Source organism: Zosterops lateralis, assembly GCF_965231275.1.
Source record: "Zosterops lateralis genome assembly, chromosome: 21".
In the NCBI taxonomy this organism is placed as follows: Eukaryota; Metazoa; Chordata; class Aves; order Passeriformes; family Zosteropidae; genus Zosterops; species Zosterops lateralis.
Genome location: NC_139781.1, coordinates 2,838,243 through 2,858,532, shown reverse-complemented (window position 1 = coordinate 2,858,532; position 20,290 = coordinate 2,838,243). Strand labels below are relative to the sequence as shown.

At 38.3% G+C, this 20,290-nt stretch overlaps 1 protein-coding gene across 3 annotated transcripts in view; it reads left to right on the top strand.

The window, feature by feature from the left end:
• MTMR1 (myotubularin related protein 1) overlaps window positions 1–17,790 on the top strand; it is a 35,648-nt gene extending 17,858 nt beyond the window's left edge. For all 3 annotated transcript variants that reach the window (XM_083876308.1, XM_083876307.1, XM_083876306.1), the window contains 3 exons: window positions 4,205–4,318; window positions 5,673–5,849; window positions 16,526–17,790. In XM_083876308.1, coding sequence (XP_083732434.1) covers window positions 4,205–4,318; window positions 5,673–5,849; window positions 16,526–16,690 — 456 coding nt within the window. In that variant the 3' untranslated portion in view covers window positions 16,691–17,790. The remainder of the gene's footprint in view (window positions 1–4,204; window positions 4,319–5,672; window positions 5,850–16,525) is intronic.
• Window positions 17,791–20,290: the final 2,500 nt, after the last annotated feature.

The following is a 20,290-nucleotide window of genomic DNA, read 5'->3' as shown; positions in this document are numbered from 1 at the left end:
TATTTCCAAGTGATTTCAAAGTTCTTGGTGCTTGACTCCTTTGGTTTTTGCCTTCCCCTCTATCTTTTCTTTTTTTTTTTTTTTCTCTCCTTTTTTTTTTAACCTCCTTGAAGCTTAACATGGAGATCTGTGCTTTTATGGTAAAAGCTGTTCTACTGAAGTCTCTACAATATGTGATTTGTTTCGAAGGGAGGAGGGTGACAGTCTGGTTCCTTATGATCCTGCACTGCCAGATCCCTTACCTCAGTCTTCTTGTTCTGCACGTGGTTCTTAAAATTTATATCATAGTTTCCAAAGCTTGTATTTGAGACAGTCATTCTTGGTGCTTTATGAAAGTTCCCTGCTGTTATACTGGGCCCTTGTCCAGGGGGTCTTGTAGACTTTCTCTTTCTGTGTCTCTATTTCAGCATTAACGTGCTGTTCAGTATGGCTGGAAAAAATAAATGAAAAATTCAGTTCCTCTTTCGGAGGAAAGCTAATAACAATAGCAAAGAGGAGAAGTTCTAAACACCTGGTAGGAACAAAAGTCCTCTGGGGAGATCCTTAATTGAGAGCAGCCTCTTCTGTTTTTGTGATCTCCCTTGCTGCCTCCTATTTCTTGCTATAAACAGTATAGTTCCCTCTAGTTTAAAAAACAGAAAGGGATGGGGGCAGAGAGGGGAATCTGTGAAACATTTTGCCAATAGCACATCTGTTCAAAACCTGGATCCAGAAATTGTTCTGAAATTCATGAACAGCAGTGACATTGAAAAATCATTAATGTTGCACAGGAAAAAAAAATAGAAAAAGTTATTCTTGAACAGTTCTTGCCCACTTATTTTAATTCTTCATTTGACTTGAACACTTTGAGAATGGATGTGATTACCTTGACACAGACCTTTGAAAAACAGGATTCTATTTTATGGCTGTGTAGATTGTTTGCTCATAAAACAGTGATAGTTTTGTGCTTTAGAATTCATGATAAACATCTGTGAAATGTTCCACAGCTCAAGTGAGTGTTAATGACTGCAGGAGAGTGTAAGGGCTCTGGTTTGGACATGGGCTAAAATCAAATAGGCTCTTTGGGGGTCTAAGAGTTACATTCTTAAAACAGTGAGAGTATCTCTAACTTCCCACTAAGATACAAATTTCCAGATAGCTTCAGACAATGAAATTTAGGCCTTGATAAGCCTTATATTTTTCCCTTGGGTTTCTGGTCTTCATGACGCACAAATATAATAACGGAGAACTTGAGAGAAGTACATTGACATCAGATTTTAATTAAAAACCATATGGTGAAGTGATCTCCCTCCTCTGTTAGTAAATTCTGGTGATACTGAGTAGCAGATGTCAAACTGGAAAGGCCACATGTGAGCTGATGAAATACTGATGCCTGGTTAAAAATGAAACAGAACTGTAAAATTTGCATGTAGCCCTGCAGTTTAACTTCCTACCTTTCATGCACAGAACCCTCACAGGAGGAAGGTCTGTTTAAAGTCAGCACAAAGTTTCATCCTGTTTGTTACTGGGTGTCAGCTGTTGCTGGAGGTGCATTTTTCACTGGATGCAGCAGTGCACTGTTCCTCTGTCTGGTGTTCAATTAATCATTATTGTCCATTGCACAGTCGTTCTGCCAAGTTAATGTTAAATGTTACTGTAGTACAGAATGAGTTCACTGATTAAAAAGCAAGTGTATTTTGCATGTCTCTGAATCAAATGCCACATGTCATCATCAGACTTTAAACAAGATAATTTCTTTTTTTAAATGCCAGTTTACAAAAAACACACAACAACTCCAGCAGCAACAAGTGGGAGATTTTAATGACCCGTGTGCTTTCTCGTAATTAGTGGATTTGAGAAGAAGTAAATTTCCATTTGGGGAATTTTTCCACCTGAATCTTCAAGCAGACACTAATAGGCTTGGAACTACAGGGGAAGGCATTTTTAGGTCAGTGATTTTTCAGCAGCAGTAATAGAAGCTCTACAGTCTTGATACATCAGCTCCAACAGTGCAACTCTTGTATCCAAAGACTGGGTTTCAATAAAGTGCTATCACTTATTAATAAACTAGTTGGAGTGCAAGCACTGATGTATGGAATTCTGAATATGCTTCACTGGGTTGGAATAGTGGCCATGTCGGCATCCTTGTGATTAGGATGGACCTGTCACAACACAGAGCCCTGATGTGACAAGGCTCATTAAATGCTTTCAGTTAAAAAGAGCCCCTTTAGGAGACACTTTTGTCTTCAAAGTTTTTTTCCAAATATCATTTCGATGCTTTGCAAGTTATTTTTGCTCTCTGTATCTGATTGCTGCTTTGAGCTGGACACAGCAGGCTGAGATCTGAGACCCAGGGAATTTTCTCCTGACCTGGTTCAGCACACCTGTTTGTCAAGTTCTGTTTGTACTTCCTTAAAGTAATAGCTGTGTTTTTAACATCATTGTTTTGTAATTAGGTTTTGGCATGATTTCCTAGAGAGAAGGAAGTTCAAAAGTAGTAACTTCTGAACATGACTGAAAAAGAGATTTTGATAATCCTGATTTCCTCTTTGCCTGATGAAAAAAAATGGTGAGGAGGTTGAAAACAACCCATGATTTGCAAGAGAAATCCCAGTGTGAGCACAGTGTGCTGGTGAACAGTGCACAGTCTATAGCAGACTCATAAGAAGCCTCCCATTCATTTTCTGTGTCATGATGCTGATAATCTACTTAGTCAAAATTTTCAGTTGAAAGGTGGTGTGTGTTAGCTTGAGAAGTCCTGGAAAGAGAATGTGTTTACAATGCTTGTCTTAGATCAGTCTTCTTGTTTAAAACTTAGATATTTCTGGCTTTAATACAAGCACACCCATTGTGTGTTATTCAGCTCTTTACTTTCAACATGAATAAACATTTGCCCTTCATAAATCACAGCTGACACTGAAGAGGAATTTCTGGATCAGCTAGTTCACCCACAGTCCCAATTGCTGTTACTCCTCCTAACCATAGGAGTCATCTTTATTTTCAGTAGCTCTTGAGTCACTCACCGAGGTACTCAGTGTTCTTCAGTGGCACAGAAGAGAAATCAGCCCTCTGCTTTATGCACATCTGAAATATTGACTTAAGATTTCTCCATATAGCAGGAAATTCTGCTTTACGTATCTAAAACTTTGCCTTTTAGACTTCTTTAGAAGCTGTACTCTTTTAGAAGGAATGCACAAAGTCTGTTTTGTTTGTCCTGAGCATTATTCTCTTATTACATGCTCTTTATTGTTAATGACGGAAATTCTACCTCTTAGGTTTTCCTTAAGTCTTCTCAACTGTTTATTCTTCTAAATGTCTGTCATTCCATGTCTCTATTTGCTATCCTTGTCATACTGGACACAAAGTTTTTTTGGCACATCAGGCAGTTGCCACATGCAGTCTTACCATTACATTTGATTGAAGAACGACTTTTTCCATCTGAGTGGACAGCAGCCCATTAAAATTGGCAGTTTGCAGTAATTTCTCCCTTTATGAATTTTTAGATCACTACAGGTTAGGAGGAGCATTTTCAGATTTCTGAGTGTTTGTTTTAAAATATATCAGGCAACCTCTGCTTGTGAATAAAGTACCTAATGGTGCTCAGGGGAGTAAAGAGTTCTTTCATTCCAGATGTACAGGATTTACTTTCCCATAGAGAAGAAGAGGGATTAAAGGCTTATTGTACATAGCTGATGGTAAACTCAGGGTGAAATGGAGAAAACTTGAGTAGAGAATTAAAAGAAAAGTTTTAAATAAATGTTAAGCCAAATATATGCATAGTTGTCATTATTTCATTTCATTTTGAAATAGGAAATAAAACTTCTAAATGCCATTATCTTATTTTTTCTTTTTTTTCCCCCTAAAATGTTTTCTTGTTCTGTAATAAGAGATATAAAACATATGTTTAAGAGGGTTTGGGGTAGAACAAAATACTGATAGAGCTTCTTAAAATGGATTACTTTGTATCACCAGTTTCATATCAGCTAATGTTTATATTCTGATATACTTGGATGGTGAATGTAAAGTATAGCTCTGAAAAGTATTTGTAAAGAAGTACATAGATGAAATGAATTATTGAAGTGGGAGTTACTGAAATAGCTGAGTTTTCCTGAAAATAATCCCTAAATAGGAAAAAAAAAATCTTACCTGAACTATTTGGTTACTTCTTATGTCTTTCTTCCTTCCCACATTGCTTAAAGTAATTTAACCTTTTTTTTAATGTCAGTTTCCTGCAGCCTTTGAATTCAACGAGTTATTTTTGATCACCATTCTGGATCACCTTTATAGTTGTCTCTTTGGGACTTTCTTATGCAACTGTGAAAAGGAGAGATTAAAAGAGGTAAGTAATTAGTATAATGCACATTCTTGGTTTTCTGAATTTATATAAAAATGCTTAGACAACCTAAGAATGTCTGAGCTGTGTTTTTAAACACATTTGTCACATAATCTTAAAAAACAATGCAGACATTAAATTTTATGGTATGGGAAATATATACTGAATGCCCTGCTATGAAGTGAGGTGGCACTTAGGTTCCTTTAGTTAGTTGAGGAGGTTGAGGATTTTAGTAAGTCCTCTTGCATGTAATTTTAGCCAATATACAAAATTTTAAATAATAATAATTATCAAATTATATTAGCATTTCTTTCACTATTTCCGAAGGAACTCCTATGGATGACTTGGCAGGTTACTATAGGACATTACAGGATGGAACTTGTAGTTGAGGACCACAGAAATTAAAATTATCTAAATGAATGAAGTTAAAAGTTTGTGAATATTCCAAGTTTGTGAATATTCCACACTTCTGCTTACTTGTGGTTTTGTTGTTTTTACTATCTCATTTTTTCGAGCAAGTTACAATTCCTTGTTACATTTAGTTCTGCTTTTTTTATTATTATTTTTTGGTTTGTCTCTACCACTTTTGTAGGGGAAAAGTTGCATGTAAATACCACAAGATGGAGCTGAATAACGTGTTCTCAGCAAATGCAGGGTTTCCAGACAGCTTTCTTTCATAAATAAATAGTCAGATGCAATTCTCAATAAAGAAATGCAATTTCAGGCACAGCAGTAGTAGAAGCACATGCTTTACAACACAGAAGGAGTTTAAATTTGCAAGATGAATCTGATGTAAGTTCAGATTTCCAATCTTTGATCTAACCATTATTATGCTGATTAAATTTAGAATAATGCAACTTTCAGAAGTGCAAATAAAGGTACAAGTAATCAGTTAAAAGCATAATATCAATTATTTATTAGGAGCAAATAGTATGAGTGGAAAAACTGAATAATTATTATTCACAAACACTTTTTTGGATCTTCCAAACTATAGCTCTTCACTGATACTCTTGTTAAAGCTAATCTTTAGTTGGTGAGTGTGTAACCATGTATTTAAGTAAATTATGAGCAATACAGGTTGCTTTTGCTCAGTTAGACTTTAGTGTCTCTGAAAATAATACATCTCAATCTCTTTTCTTTATTAGCCTTGGACCAAAATAAGTGTTCAGATGTTTTGCTAAAGTTTTAAGGTCTTTCATGATCAGCTACTGGAAGTGTTCTCAAACTGCATGTAATTTTCTAGTAGATAAGGTAAAATTCTGACAGAATTACTGATATGTAGCTATTAACATCATATTTTAAAATTTTGCAATCCCTGTCATTAATTTTTTTATTTTAACTTTTTTTTTTTTTCAATCAGGAGGTGAGCACAAAGACTGTATCTCTGTGGTCCTATATAAACAGCCAGTTAGAGGAATTCACCAATCCCTTCTATGTGAACTATGAAAACCACGTCCTGTATCCTGTTGCCAGCCTGAACCATTTGGAGCTGTGGGTGAATTACTACATCAGGTGGAACCCCAGGATGAGGCCTCAGGTATGAGCTCTCACATGGCTTCAGTGTTTTACTGAAGGTCACAGAGATGAAGAGAAATTATCATTTTTCCTAGTGTCAAATGCAGCATTTAATACAAAAGTGCTCATCTGTTGCACATATTTCAGCTGATAGGGAAAAAGGTGGTTGTCATGAAGATGATGAGGTCAAACTAGGGAAAAGGATGTTTTCATTAAAGTCACCCACAGACTAGGGAGTTACAGTGTCACTGTATTGGCTTGTAAAGATTAACAGTCTTTTATTGTCAGAAGATTACTTTTATAATACTTTGTAACATTTTTTAATAATTTTATTGCCTTAACCTTCTCCTGTTTTTGTGTACCTTCGTTTTTAATCATTCTTTGCCCTTTCCCCAGCACTGACATAAAATACACCAGCAGTTTCTGAAAAAACTGGACTATACCAACTCATTTTGCAGGTTCTCTAAACTAACCGTCTCATGGATGCTTCTTTTCAATTGACTTTTATAGTTCTTAGCTGGCATGCTAAAGATTAAACACTCGCCAAACATGCTCCTTGATTCACCCAGTATTTGTTCTTATAAGTAATGTCTGCTATTCAGATAAATCTCTAAATCTCATCAGACAAATGCTCCATATGCTCTCATGCGTAGAAGTCTGAAGAAAAGAACATTCAGATTGTGTCACAACTCTAATGTATCTTTGTGTGCTACACCATCTCTTTATTAAGGTAACATTGCAAGGTACCCCCAAGCATATTATGATAAATTACCTGTATTAAGTGATTGCTCCAAAGCTGCTTTCATCTTCTAGCAGTTAGAATGAGATGTGAGTTTCAGATTTATTAGACATCCACCAGTCAGAGGCTGTTGTAAAAGATGCTGTTCCAAGGTAAGTTTGAAGGACACTCCACTGGTAGAAGTCCAGGTATCTGAGAAATACCTTTTAAGGTGCTGGAAAAGTCTGGATTGCTTGTTTTTCTCACTGAGGTGAAGCTGAAGGGAACAAAATGTGATGGTCCTGGTAACTGCCTGAACTTTCCTGCCACCTGCTTTTCTTGAAGTACTTAAAAAACTGCTTCAAATTTTCAGTTCTACCACATAAGTTCTGTTTTGAGACATCATCCCTTTTCTCTTACCTCTGGCCTGAATTTATGTGATATTTATGACCAACATTTGGGAGTGTTTCTCATCTCTTTGGATAAGCAGAAACTACGATTTTTTGTTGCAGAAATGCATTCAACAGTCTGATTATGAAAGCACAAACTCACACAAGCGAGTAAATAAACAGCTTCTGCAACCACAATATGCAAAATTTGCTTTCCTCTGTGTTCTCATTGTCTGGTGTCACACCCTGTTAACCAATTCAGTAACATTCAGAGCATTCAGTGACAGAAAAAAAGAGACAATGACCCTTGTGACACCCAGCAGGTCTTCACTTATCTTCAGTGAAAAAATTTCCTAATCAGTGGATTTATTAAAATAATGGGCATCCCTGCCTACTGATAAAAGATGATTTTGTTGAATACCTTTTAAAGTGTTCTCTTGATCCTCAACTAAATATAAAATTAAATATTTAACATGAATAAGTTCTCTGATGATTAGTTCAAGGCAACTCTGTGCTGTTTTATCAGTTGCAAAAACATCTTTAGAAAACTAAAGCATGTTTATTGTTTTTGAGGAGCTCGCCAAAAAGGAAAAAAAGCCCAATAGGTGAATTTAAGGGAAGATGAATAATAACACTTTGAATATAATCAGAATGGATCTTTGATACCTGTTCTCAACCAAGTTGGTGTTATGGGAGAACAATCTCACAGGAGCAGAAGGGCAGGTTTTGGTTGGAGGCAATACTTTAGGTTTTCTCATTTCTGCTTGATTAGTGAGCTTGATTTTTAAACGGACTGAAAGAAGTATCATTGCACTTCATTGCCTTTTCTATTGGAAATGAGCATATATGACCTGTATTTTTTTTATTAAATTTGAAAATTATTGAATGCTAAGTTGGTATTAACTTGGTTTTGTAATATTGTTCTCTGTCTTCAAATATTCTTTATCTTTACTGATGTGGTATGGTCTGAGCATATTCTTCATTCCTCTAGGACATACAGAGTTGATAGAACATTATTCTTATGTTCTGTAAAGATTGCTTAGAATGATATAACCTCAGTTCTGTCTAAGCTCTGTGGAAGCCTGAGATGGTGTTTTTGATGATGTTTATTTGCATCAAGAGCCCTGTTTGTGTTGCAATAGGTCTTGTGCACTTGAGGACACACAGGCTCTTTCCATGGGGTTCAAAGCTCAGGAGTCTGAAAAGTGGAAAATTCTAGGTTAAATGTGGGCACCTCTTGTTGCTAAACTGTGCTTCAGCAAGGTCATTTGAATTCTTAAGTGAAATTAAATGTTCTTTGGTTTGAGTTTGGAGGTGTTACATCATTATTGACTTCTTGTCCCAAGAAAATTACATAGGTTTAAGTTCTGTCTTATTTGAGTTCATTGACTGAGAAGACTTTTTTTCAGATTTGCCCTTTCTTTGAGCTGGAGAAATGTATATTTGAATCTCTTCCACTCTCTCCCACAGAGTTGTGGAATCTGTGGGTCTTACAGATGACCCTGCTAGTCTGGAATACATTAGATAATAGGATGCTTTTGAAGTTTTTCAGTTGATACATATTTTTCCCTCTTCTATGTAGCCATTTCATCCTCTTTGTGATACTGGTTTGAGGAGTTTTGGCTGCCAGATGTCATTAGGTATCTCCTTAGGCGTTGCCGGAAGGTGGAGAGAACACAACAGTGATATTCTTGAATATGATCTCTGCAGGGGCAGTATTTTTGAACTAACATACCTCATCATCCATATATGCAGAGCATGAGTAAAAAGTTCCAGCCCTTTAAGTCAAGCTGTGAGAGGCAAGGAAAATAATGCATTTTAGTCACCAAATTTTGCACAGTCCATTAGGATATGTTTAGTTCTTTTCATGCTTTCTTGGAAATTATGTTTTAACCCTTGGAGGACAGGGCTTAGTTTAATTTTGAGTTTATGTGGGTTTTTTAAATTTTTCTATGCCTGGTAATTTTTTCTTCAAGCTGTGTTCTGTAAATTTGGCCACAGAGGTTGTGTTAATACCATAGAAATTCCTGTAATTTTTCAAATTCATTCTTTTCTTCATGTATGTGGACTGTCATCCAGAGTAAAAGGCTGGCACCATCTATCACCTAGAAATTCAATTCAGCTGCTCTAATGGGATCGTCTGCTAAAGGCAATCACAAAACTTCTGTGGAAGAGTCAGGGAATTTCTGTTGGCTGGTTAGCAGCTCACTTAAAGATGTGAAAGGGAAATGTAGGAGTAAGTAAAGCTGTTTGTTCAGTATATAGAAATGACTGTATACAGAGAAATGACTGGAATACAGAGATATGACTGTAAAGTATATAAATAGCTTACAATTGCTGCTTTTATTTGATGCTCTTGCAGAAGGATTTGATGTGTTGAACAGTTGAGCAATCAGATGTTAGCTGAGCTTCAATGTCAATAAACACAAAATACTATATAGTGAAAACAACAAATAAGATCCTGAGTGTCACTGGGAAAATTGCTGACAATAAACTGGAAAACATAATTACTGAAATGCTTTATCCTGCATGTAACAGGATAATGTGGAACTTACTGCACAGAACTTACTGCCTGGCACATGGAGTGTTCATGCATTTATTCAGTCACACTGCCTGCTGTGTTCCCCTCTGAGCAAGTTGGCATTGGGATATTTTGGACTGTCCACATATTTGATTTATCACCATTTTGTGGCAGGACAGAGCTATCATAAGGCTCTGGAACTGTTCGGCATTGCAGGTCCTGAGTCCCCCTTTTTGAATGGAAAAGTGAGGCAGGAGATGTCAGGAGAAAGAGTTGCCTTGTGGGTTAGACAGCTGAGTGTTCCCTTAGCAAAGCAGATTTCATCCCTGCTATTAACAAAGAGTTTCTTGTGAAATGAGGCAGGTTTTGGCCAGTACCTGGTAGTTTCTCTCTAGTTGAGTGTCAAGTCAAGATTTCCAGAGTCTAATTTGCTGCAGATAATTTTCATCTACAGATAAAAGTCTCAGTATTCAATCAGTGTGGAATAAAATAAGACCAGCTGCTTATCCTGGATGCTGAAGGAAACTGTAGTTACCTAAGATAAAGAAATTGATGTCCTATAGTGAGCACCAGAATGTGCACAGAATGGGAGAAGCAAGTACTGTGCAAATAATCCTCATTTTCAGGACTTTCTAACATATTTTGAAGGGCAAGCACTCAATTTCTCTCCTGTCTCAGATGTCTAAATCTAAATGGGCTGTAGGTTTTAACAAACAGTGGCATCAGCTTGTAGCAGTTTCCCGAGCCTGGAAATCCATCAGTTGTTCCAGTTCCCACCTGGAACATAATTTCTGTCCTTGCTTTTCCAGGAGGCCAGGGGGTTTTTGCTTGATTTCTTAGGAGCACACCTCTACAAGAAGTATGGAAGTATTGACTATTATTGAAAATTGCTGTCTTCATCGTTTGAGATTGCCTTTTGCTACAAGTGTCCTGTTAACTGGGCTGTCAGAGTCCCAGTTCTTCACAGAGGGGAACAAAAAAGCTCAAATGAAAGATATTGTTGTCTTTCCAATGCACAGAGTAAGCTTTTGGAAAACTGACAGTCTTAAGTTGAGCAATGAATTTAAAATAACCATTTTCTTCTGCAGCTTTTCTTCCCTTCCCTGTTGCCAAAATAGATAAAGTGTGCTCACTGAACAAGACAAAATGCATTCACTGCTGAACAATTTTCATGTGAATGGCAGTCCTTGAGCTAGTGGAGTAACACACAGTAGATATCCATCCAATTAAGACTTGGTGGTACTATAAGTGAGTAGCTATTATAATTTCTCTTATATCTATCCTTGTGCTGACAAATTTTGCTATCCAAAAGCACTTCAGGATCCTGAAGGATTCCTTGGGAATGAAAACCTGAAAATCAATACTGAAAGTGAGCTGTAGTAATTCTGTGAAGAGGAAGGCTTGAATTTCTGAGGGAATGAAGCTGTCTTATGTCTAGATGGTTTTTATGTGGGATGTAGTGTGTGTATGGTATAGCATAACTCTAGTTTCTCTGTGGGCATAGTTAAATAAAAAAACCCACTTTATTTTTCCTCAAATCCTTCCCCAGCAGGAATAATTAATCATAACTGTGGATTGGTGTGTGCTCAGCATTACACTGCACCAAGTTCTGCTTTTGATGTATGTGGATAATTCAGTTTAACAAATAGTTTCATATCAATGGTATTTTTAGCAATAAAGAGTGTTTTTAGCAGTGTTCTAAGTATTTTTCTGCTCAGTGTAGGCAGTAGGTACCCTGTCGTCAGGGTGGAGGAAATTTGAAGGCTTTTGAATGAAACAGGCAGCAAAGGAAGCTAAATGAGGAAAACAACCACCACTCATTTTCACTGGATCATTTGCAGAAACCTACAATCAGTTCTTCCTTAGTGAAGAACGTTACTTGGCTCACTCAATTTTGGCAGCATTTTCCCTGCTTTTTACTGGTTGGGAATGGGAGTTTCAGTTATTGCAGGTATCATTAGCAGTGTGAGAATCATGTCACAGCTTACAGAGAAAGAGATTGCATGTACCAGAGAGGAGAAACTCTTTGGGGAGATGGGGCAACTGGCAATATCCTGGATAAGCAAGGAAAGGGAGAAGAACAAGTAACAAGGAAGAAGTGCAGAAGTTGAAGGCAGCTACAGGTGAATGAATAGTTTGTATGAGGAGGGGATCAGGTTTTTTGTTGAATTGTGGCTTGATGGAGAGAAGTTGAATTAGAAACTTAGAGAAGTTTTGAAATGGGAAGAAATGGGGAAAAGTGTGAATCTCTTTAAATAAAAAAAAAAAAGTTTGTTCCTTAAGTAACTCAGTGAAAGAGAGGTAATGGAATAAAACTAGGGATTTGAATGTGATGGTACAAAATTTGGTTAGAGCTTAAAGCCAAACAAGAAATGATACCAGAATCATGGACAACAGGGAAAAGTCTATAAAGCTTATATTTAGTGCTGAGGGTATTGCTCAAGACAGGTTAAAGGACTCCAGGGGACAGGATTTGGGTGGGAAAAAATTACTTCTGAGGTAGGGGAGCAGCATGTAGTCTGGCTTCCTGAGTCAATATTACAGTAACAATTGGAAAAAAAAAAAAAAAAAAAAAAGGTGGGGGAAAAAACCAAAACAAAACAACAACAAAAAAACTCCCACCACTGAAAAGTCTTCCTGAAGCCTTACACAGGTGGATTGTTCTCCAGCTTTTCCTGGGCCAGCTTTTTGGTTAATGCCTGGAGTGAGGTCAGACTTCCCAAGCATCCAGGCCCTCGTCCCCACTGCTTAGTGCTGCTGCCAAACTCCACATTCTTGTCCCTGTTTGCTTCTGTTGTTTGCTATATTAGATGCAAGTGCAATTTTGTTTTGGGGTGATCAGCTTCTAACTCTTCATAGTAAATGTTTTGTGACTAGAGAAATCTATTTCTTATAAATAGTACATGGCAGAATTTCTTTATGAAGTTAACCCTCCAAAATCCATTAAAAGGTATGTAGTGTATTCACCTTTATGTCTCTACTTCATTTTTACTGGACTGTTGTGTTAAATCACAGAAATGAAATTTACTGGTTTTCAGAGCATTGAGATAATAGTTTAAATAGCACATGAAAACCATCCTGAATGACCCAGGCAATTTTCCAGCCCAGCCAAACTGTAGATGCACTGCTGGGTGGAGTTTCATCTGTGTGTGTTCCTCTCATGCAGCAGAAATAGTTCTGTGCTTTTAGCTGGGTTAGGGACAGAAATGATGGACCTGGCTGTGGGAGCTGAGTTGTTGCCTGGCAGCATCACTGTGGGGACACTGGTGTGACAAAGGAAAGGATGCACACTCTGCTGAAAATCTGTGGACTAGAGCAGCAAAAATAAGTTGAATGCAGCTGGGTGATAGGTCCAGAGTCATTTTCTGAGCTTCCACTCCTAATCTGAGAGGCAGAATGAGAGAGTAGAAAACAGTACAGCTGCTGTCAGCTTCCCAACAAATTCGTCTCAGGCAAAGCAATTACATGATTTCTTAGCAAGGCAGTAATAAAAGCTTGCCTTGGAGACACACTTTTAGGGTTAAGGAGGTAACAGATCTTTTAATAAACCATCTTCTTCAAACTTCTTGTTCCTTACAGGATCTGTCACTCTCCTTTTCATTTAAACAGTGGCAAAGTGGAGGAGAGGCTCATTCACAGCAAGCCATTACAGGTGTTATTGTGAAGGTTGTTGGACCCATTTCCTTCTGAAGAAGGTTTTATTTGAGACAGGAATCTTGTGATGAAACAGAACAGGGTGAAGTGACAAAAATGGAGGTATTTTTCTGTAAGAATTTGTATAGGATGGTTTGAGGATACACTGACAGCAACAGGTCTGCCTGGGAATAACTCTTTAGGAAGTGTGGAAATGAAATGACTTTTTAATTTGACAGAATTTGATTAATGATGCTTCATCTTTTTACTCTTCCTCCTAAGATGGAAGGAGGCTTCCAGAGAGCTGCATCATTCCATGGTTCTCTTAATGGTTTTGTAGAAACAAAAAATTCTCAAATTTGGAGGTGTGTCTGCAATAGTCTCAGTGAATTCTCAAGAACTGAGAATAAATAAAAAGACTGAGAGATGGATTTTATACAGAGTCTAGGAGAGAGTTGTGGCTAGCTGGGAACAGGAGCTAGGAGTGAATAATGCTATGGGTGCTGGGGGTGTTTGCTTTATATTCTGTTCCATGGAACAGAGTCTGGGAAAGTAGAGTCTGGAGGGGACATGGCTGCAGGCAGAGGAAGAGTTGTCCCCTGAGAGAAATGAAGTTTTTCTTTGCCTTTGCCACAGGATTCCTCTGTTGTAAGGGAGCTCACCTGGAGCAGAATGGTCCCTCTGTGTGTCCTTCTTATTTCCTGGGTGTCCTGCTTGATACCCACATGTCCCAGCTGCAGAATTCCCAAATTCTCTGTTAAAACAATGTGAGATCCAAAGTATGCAAAATTAGGAGGTGCTGGCTTTAGATCCTTGTTTGTAAAAGAAGAGTGTTAATACTCTCATACCTCATTGGGGTGCTGCAGAAATAAATTTGTTTCTTGTCATGAGATGAAAGTACAAAAAAGGAAACTTTAGCATTTTAAATTCAGAAGAATAAATAAAAGATGGGGTTAGACACTGCAAAGAAAACTAAATATTGAATAACTTCTCATTAATTAAGTAGCATCAGCCTGTGCACTGAGTAAATGAGGAATACAAGGGAGAAGTTGATATTTTAATATTTATTTGACCAATGATTTTCTACAGATGTGCAGGAAGGCTGAATTGAGGTTGGAGAATTAATCTTCCTTCTGACACCTAATTCTTTGAGAGCATAATTTTGCAGTCTTAACATTGAAGAGTTCTGTGTGTGACTTGAATATACAGAGGCTTTTTAAACATCATTATTGTTATTTAGTTAATTTATTGGAAGGCAGCTCTGCTCTCCAGGATGGACGTGTGGGGAGAACAGCACTTACGTCACAGTTGGAGCCTGTGCCTGTTGGATTTTGCTCTGGGCATGCAAAGGGATTGAGAGGTGCAGCCACATTTCCTTCCTCAAAGCACTTTACAGAGAGTGCCAAGCCCTGCAGCAGCTTTTGTGTGCTGTGTCCTGGAAGGATTTGCAGTGGGTTCCCCAAAAGCCACTTGTGTGGAGCTGCTTTTTGAGAGCTCAAAGCTCAGATCTGGCTGAGAGGAATTGGCCTGGTTTGCAGAGTCATGGTAAAGCTGTGCAGAAATCAGGTGTACAGACCTCCCATGGCCCCGGGCTCCTGTGACTCATGATTCCAATGGTAAATCACTCTGTTAGGGACATAAATGTTTCAGGGAAGTGTCTTCCTAAAGAAGTCTGAAGTAGGAGTCTGTGAGAAAGGGATCTTTTATTGAGGGGAAGAAATAAATACAGAGGATGCCAATTTCAGAAAATCCCAATCTTTACTAAAATTTGTATTTTCCCCAGTGTGTATTACAGCATCTTGGACAATCTTCATCAGCAGGCTCAGTTTCGCCTGTAGGTGTATACACTTTCTGTAATTTACCTCAGAAAAATAAGATTGGCTTTCTGGAGGGTGTGCTTTGTGTTTCATTACTGAAGGAGATCTGGAGATTTGTGGCCTCAGTTGCTGAAGGGTTTATATAGAGGATGTGGGGTAAAACTGCAGGAGAGGGAATTCATTGCACAGTGAGGGCAGAGCTCCAGGGTCATTGGGATCTGGTTTTGTGCAGCAATTGTTCTGCTGAAGGCTCCAAAAGTTATCCTTTTAAAATTGCTCTAGATGACATGCTGGATGAAGTGATAACTCCCAGGGTATTGGGAGCAGCACTTTCTCAATACACTGAAGTTTCTGTTCATGGGCTAAGCCACAAACTAGAAAAAACTATATGGCCAAAAAATTGTAGACCTGAAAAGACCTTTGATACTATTTTATTAAGTTAGAACAAGAGTTAAAAATTAAATGGTATTTTTCTATGTTAGGTTTTGAAAATATCAATATCAAATGCATGGATTTTGGATGTATGTTCTTTAAAAAGCAAGAATTCACAGAGATATAACTTGTGGCTCAGTTATGTATTGAGAGCAAGTAAAACCCTTTCTGGTTTTTGCTATTGGCAGGCTCAGGTGTGCATCCCAACTTTAACAATCACTGCTGAGCAGCAGGAACTGACAGTGGGTGAAGGCAATTCCCTGGAGCCTGGCATTGCAGAATCCCAGGGTATAAATTACTCCTCTAGCAATCCATGGGTCTCCCAGTGCTGCATTTCCCCATGATTGTTGTGTCAGTGCAATTAAATCCTTTTCTTGCTTTGCTCTTTCCAAAAGCTATAAACAATTACAGTTTGTACAGGATAAAATAAATTAAAAGCAACTTACAGTAAAACTTTTCTGGCCTTGTGGAATTTGGAAGAGGGGGAGGGTTCTCTCTGCCTGTCTGAGATAACAAATCCAGCTGCAAAATCCAGTATTGGCTTGAATCTTCCTTTGGCCACAATATAGTTGAATGTTTCAGAGGAATAAGAAAGGGCTCAGATGCAGAGTGGTGCATCTCTGATGTTTGTTGGGTAATGGCAGAAGCAGAAACCTGTACAATGCACTTCTGTGAAAGATTGATTGGAGTAAGACTCTGGGAGGTCCAGGTGCCATTCACTTGGCTGCTGCACTTTTCTCACTGGAAGGGGTCAGACTCCTGGAAAGATGCCTGATTAGAGGAGTAACAAGACGCTCCATATGGAACCAGCTTTGTGAACTCTGTGTATAAAGTAAGTCCTGTTCCAACAGGCTGGAGAAATCATTCCCAGGAAAGGCATTTTAAGTTCAGCTGACAGTGGTATTGATAAGGGATACAGGCACATTTATTGGAGTATATTTGGGATCCCATCAAAACCATTTGCCAGCACTTTTTAATAGGTTCCCTGCCAGTTCTGTTGTTAGAAAGGGACAGTTTCCTGCAGTGTTTCATTTCAAATGACTAAAGAAACACTTTCCCTAAATATTGACACACTGAAATTCACAAGCGTCGAATTCCTTGTTATTGAAAGCAGCAGCTGAGGAACTGCTGGAAAAAGACAACTCACTGTGAGAGTCAAAACAAACCTTCTCTTTGTTTACCTGGCAGGTTCCAATCCACCAAAACCTCAAGGAACTCCTGGCCATCCGGACAGAGCTGCAGAAGAAGGTGGAGGATTTGCAGCGTGAGGCTGCCACACGTTCCATTTCCTCCTCCTCTGACAGAGGCTCGTCTCCTTCCCACTCTGCCACGCCAGTGCACACCTCTGTGTGATGTGCAACAAAAGCCATGGGGAAAAAACAGTGTCAGACAACGCAGAGGAGGGTGAAATGCTTTTCCCATCACAAAAGGGTTGTGAGTGACTTGTAATTGCTATGCTCTCCATGCCTTACTCTGTGTCTGATGCTATCACAATGAGGCCAAAAAGAGCTTCAATGGATGTGATGTATTTTCTTGTTGGCAGTTCCCACATGTGTTTTGACACTCTAGCTAAGTCACCAATCGTGAAATTAAACTTTGTGTTGAGCAACTAACAATTTAACCATTCTGAAAAGGAATCCATCTGCCAAGCAAGACAGAAAAATGCCTCACACACTGTCTAGAGTACTATGCCTGGTTGAGAGAATCAGATGAAATGCCACATGATGCTTACACAGAACACAAAACGTCTTTCTGAATGGGAGCTCCTTATTTCACTCAGTTATATATATATATATAATATTTTTTTTGCTAGAGCAATTTATTTTTTTTTAGGTAAGGCACTTGAAAATTGATTTTAAAATAAATGTTTTCCAGTGTAGTCAGTTTTACATTTCGAACTAAATATGCCATTAAAAGTGGATGAAGTTGAGCTGGATTATCAAGTACACCACACTGACTTGTATGATGTAATATATTTGGTAAAGCATGTATTTTAGGTTTTTTAATGCCTTTTGTACAAGTTGAAATAAAGTCTTTTGACTGTTTAGCTTATTATTGAGTTTCAGCCTCCTGAGCGAGGGGTAAACTTGCTCATGTCAAGGTCTTGTACAAAGTAAAAGTTTGGTTTTTAGCAAATGGTAATATTTGGAGCTGGAATGACACCCAGCTGTGTAAATTGTATAGTCTGTATAGCTGCACATTGTGAAGTGTGTTTTGTTTCTAAGTGTACACACAAAATGCAAAGCTGTGTGCGTTTATACCCACGTGTGTGTGATGTTAAACATGTACATCCTCCCATGGGTTTAAGCTGTACTTTGACAAAATGGATCCTGCCTGTCCAAACCCTTCTGAGGACCTTAACTTGCAATGACTTTGTTTGACAAAGTTTTTTGAATAATATGACATTAATTGTTTTTCTTGAAATAAAGCCTCTTGACTTTTTGTTTTTTAAATTCCTACTAGCATTTTTTTCTGTAAATGAATAATTTGTGTTGTCATGTTAAATATACATTCTCAACTTTCTTGCATTTTCCCCCTAGAAATACTCATATTGGAGAGATTTGATTACTGTAACATTCCTCCTTGTAGAAAATTACTCACTGGCATTCTTGGAAAGCCTAGAAATGGTGCATGCTGCAAATTATCCTTGGATTGTTTTCCTTGCTGTGTTTCATGAAAATCTGGTTCTTCTCTTTAGGAAACTTAAATATTGCAGCTCTGCTTTTTTTGACTCGTGCCTGTGTTGCTCCAAGTTCTGCTGGTGGGAATTAAGCCCCATTCTTTAGAGCCAATTGATTCTTTATGGTGATTGTGGCTTTTACTGACTGTGAGGATTCATTTGTTGCTGCACATTTGTGCTTTTCTGTGTCTCCTTCTCTGCATTAACTCTGCCCAGCACAACGTTAATGAGTCAAGTGAGCTGCTGAGCACCTTCCCAGCTCCAGCTAGGGAGGCTGAAGTGCTGTGTCCAGCCTTACACTGAGTTTACTGTGCCCTGCAGGGTATTTCAGCGTGTCCTTTTTACTGTAGTGAATGCTTTTGATAATGAATATTCACCTACACAAGCACAGCTTAGGAAGGTTTGCAATGTTGCATCTCTGAATCAACCTCAGGCTTTTTATAAATAGATGAAAAGATGTTTTTCCTGTAGAAATGGTTCTGCTGAACAGTGTGCCAGCAGTGAGTTTTACATTGCCAAAATATGTCGAGCTGGTATTGAATTAAACTCTTCCGTACTTCAGATTTCCTTGACATTTCAACTGTATATTAAAGTAAAGCACATTATCTCCAAAATGCAGTGCTAAAGAAAATCTTTTGAAGTTTTTCTCTGTATTTGTGTTAATAATCACAACATTTTCTCTATAATTATTGCAGAAGCGATGACTGGATTAGCTGGGGCGTTCTGAGGTTTTTAAAGCTTGGATTTCTAAAGCTGAACTCTGAGAATTTGGTTTTGCACAGAAGAACATCAGTTATTTCAGCTGACTGGCTGTGTATTCCCAGCAGTCTGAGCACAGCTCAGCGAGTCTGTGATGAGCAGGGAGAGCTCTGGGGGAGGGTCCTGCTGTTCCATGTGTCAGCACAATGGATGGGTTTGTAACAGTTAGCATGGAAATATTCAGAGGTTTTCTACAGCTCACGTGGGCCAGTTAGAGCACAGCTTTACACTGAGGAGATGATTGTTGTTGTATCAGTCTGCTTCCTGATAATCAGGTTTTTTCATATTAACAACTAATTCTGTCTCTTCTTTTTTTTTTTTTTTTTTTTTTTTTTTTTTTTTTTTTTTTTTTTTTTTCCCCAATAAGGCAGTATTGAACTAGGTAAGGGAAGAGCAGGATCCTGTTCCCTGTCTGATGTACCTTGGACAGAGCTGTTAACTTCTGGTTCAAAAGGCAGATCTTCTGCTTTGGGTTTTGGTTTGACTGCTCAGTATAAAGCGAATGTGCAAAGACAGCATGAGGTTGCATTTGGCTTGTAGGATTTTCCTGTTGTCAGTGACATATGAGAGGGGGTAAAACCTGAATCCAGTGTCCCAGAAGGGGATGAAGCCTAACCAGCTGACACATATTTTGTTGTAAAGTAAGTTAAGTGAATCATCAGCCTCAGAGACTTGGCCATTTTAGTCCTGTTTCAGAGCTGAATTTACACTTTTTTCTCCTTTGTAGATAAAAGTAATTTTTTTTGTTGTTTCATTAAAATGGAAGAAGGCTTTTAAAGCTGATAAACACTCCTAAACTGCCTGGTTCTGCTCCCTGCAGAGGCAGCCTTCCCAAGGAGTTGGAGCTTTAAACAAGAAGTGTTTCATTGCTTTCATTTTCCAAGAGAAGCTGCACTGATTCATGTGCTGGATGTAGCAACACCAAGAACAGCTGGTTCTCTAAAAGCTGAAAACAAGGACTCAAGAGCTCTCATTCATGTGCACCAAGCCTCACCACAGAGGACACAGTAAAATGGGCAATTCAGACAATTCCCCAGGTGAAACATTTATGGCAAAAAGCAATGTCCATTTGCTGAGACCATATCTGCTGAACTAAGAGAGTATTGATAGCTTTTAACTGCCAGATCTGCAGTTCTGAGGAAAGAGTTAAGAAACAGGAGTCAGAAGAAGTTTGAAATATAAACCACCTTCTTTGACTGTGAGACTGAGTACTGCATCATTATACAAAGCTTAGTTTGCACTGCATGGGAGATTCATCTATGGGAAAGAAAACTGCAGGAAACCCCAAGGCACTGCCTGGAGTTTAACTGCTGGATGACCTGAGGGGAGAGAGAGAGAGCAGGAGTGTGTCTGTGTGCATGTAAATACTCCATTTTTACCATTAAAGTTTTCATAGTGGTATTTGTTTTCTCACAAAGTCCAGTATGGGTTGGGTTTTATTAAATTAAGTCTTCAGTGTAGAGAAGAGATGATGTACCAGGACACAGCCAAACACTTGCAGCTTACTTCCAACA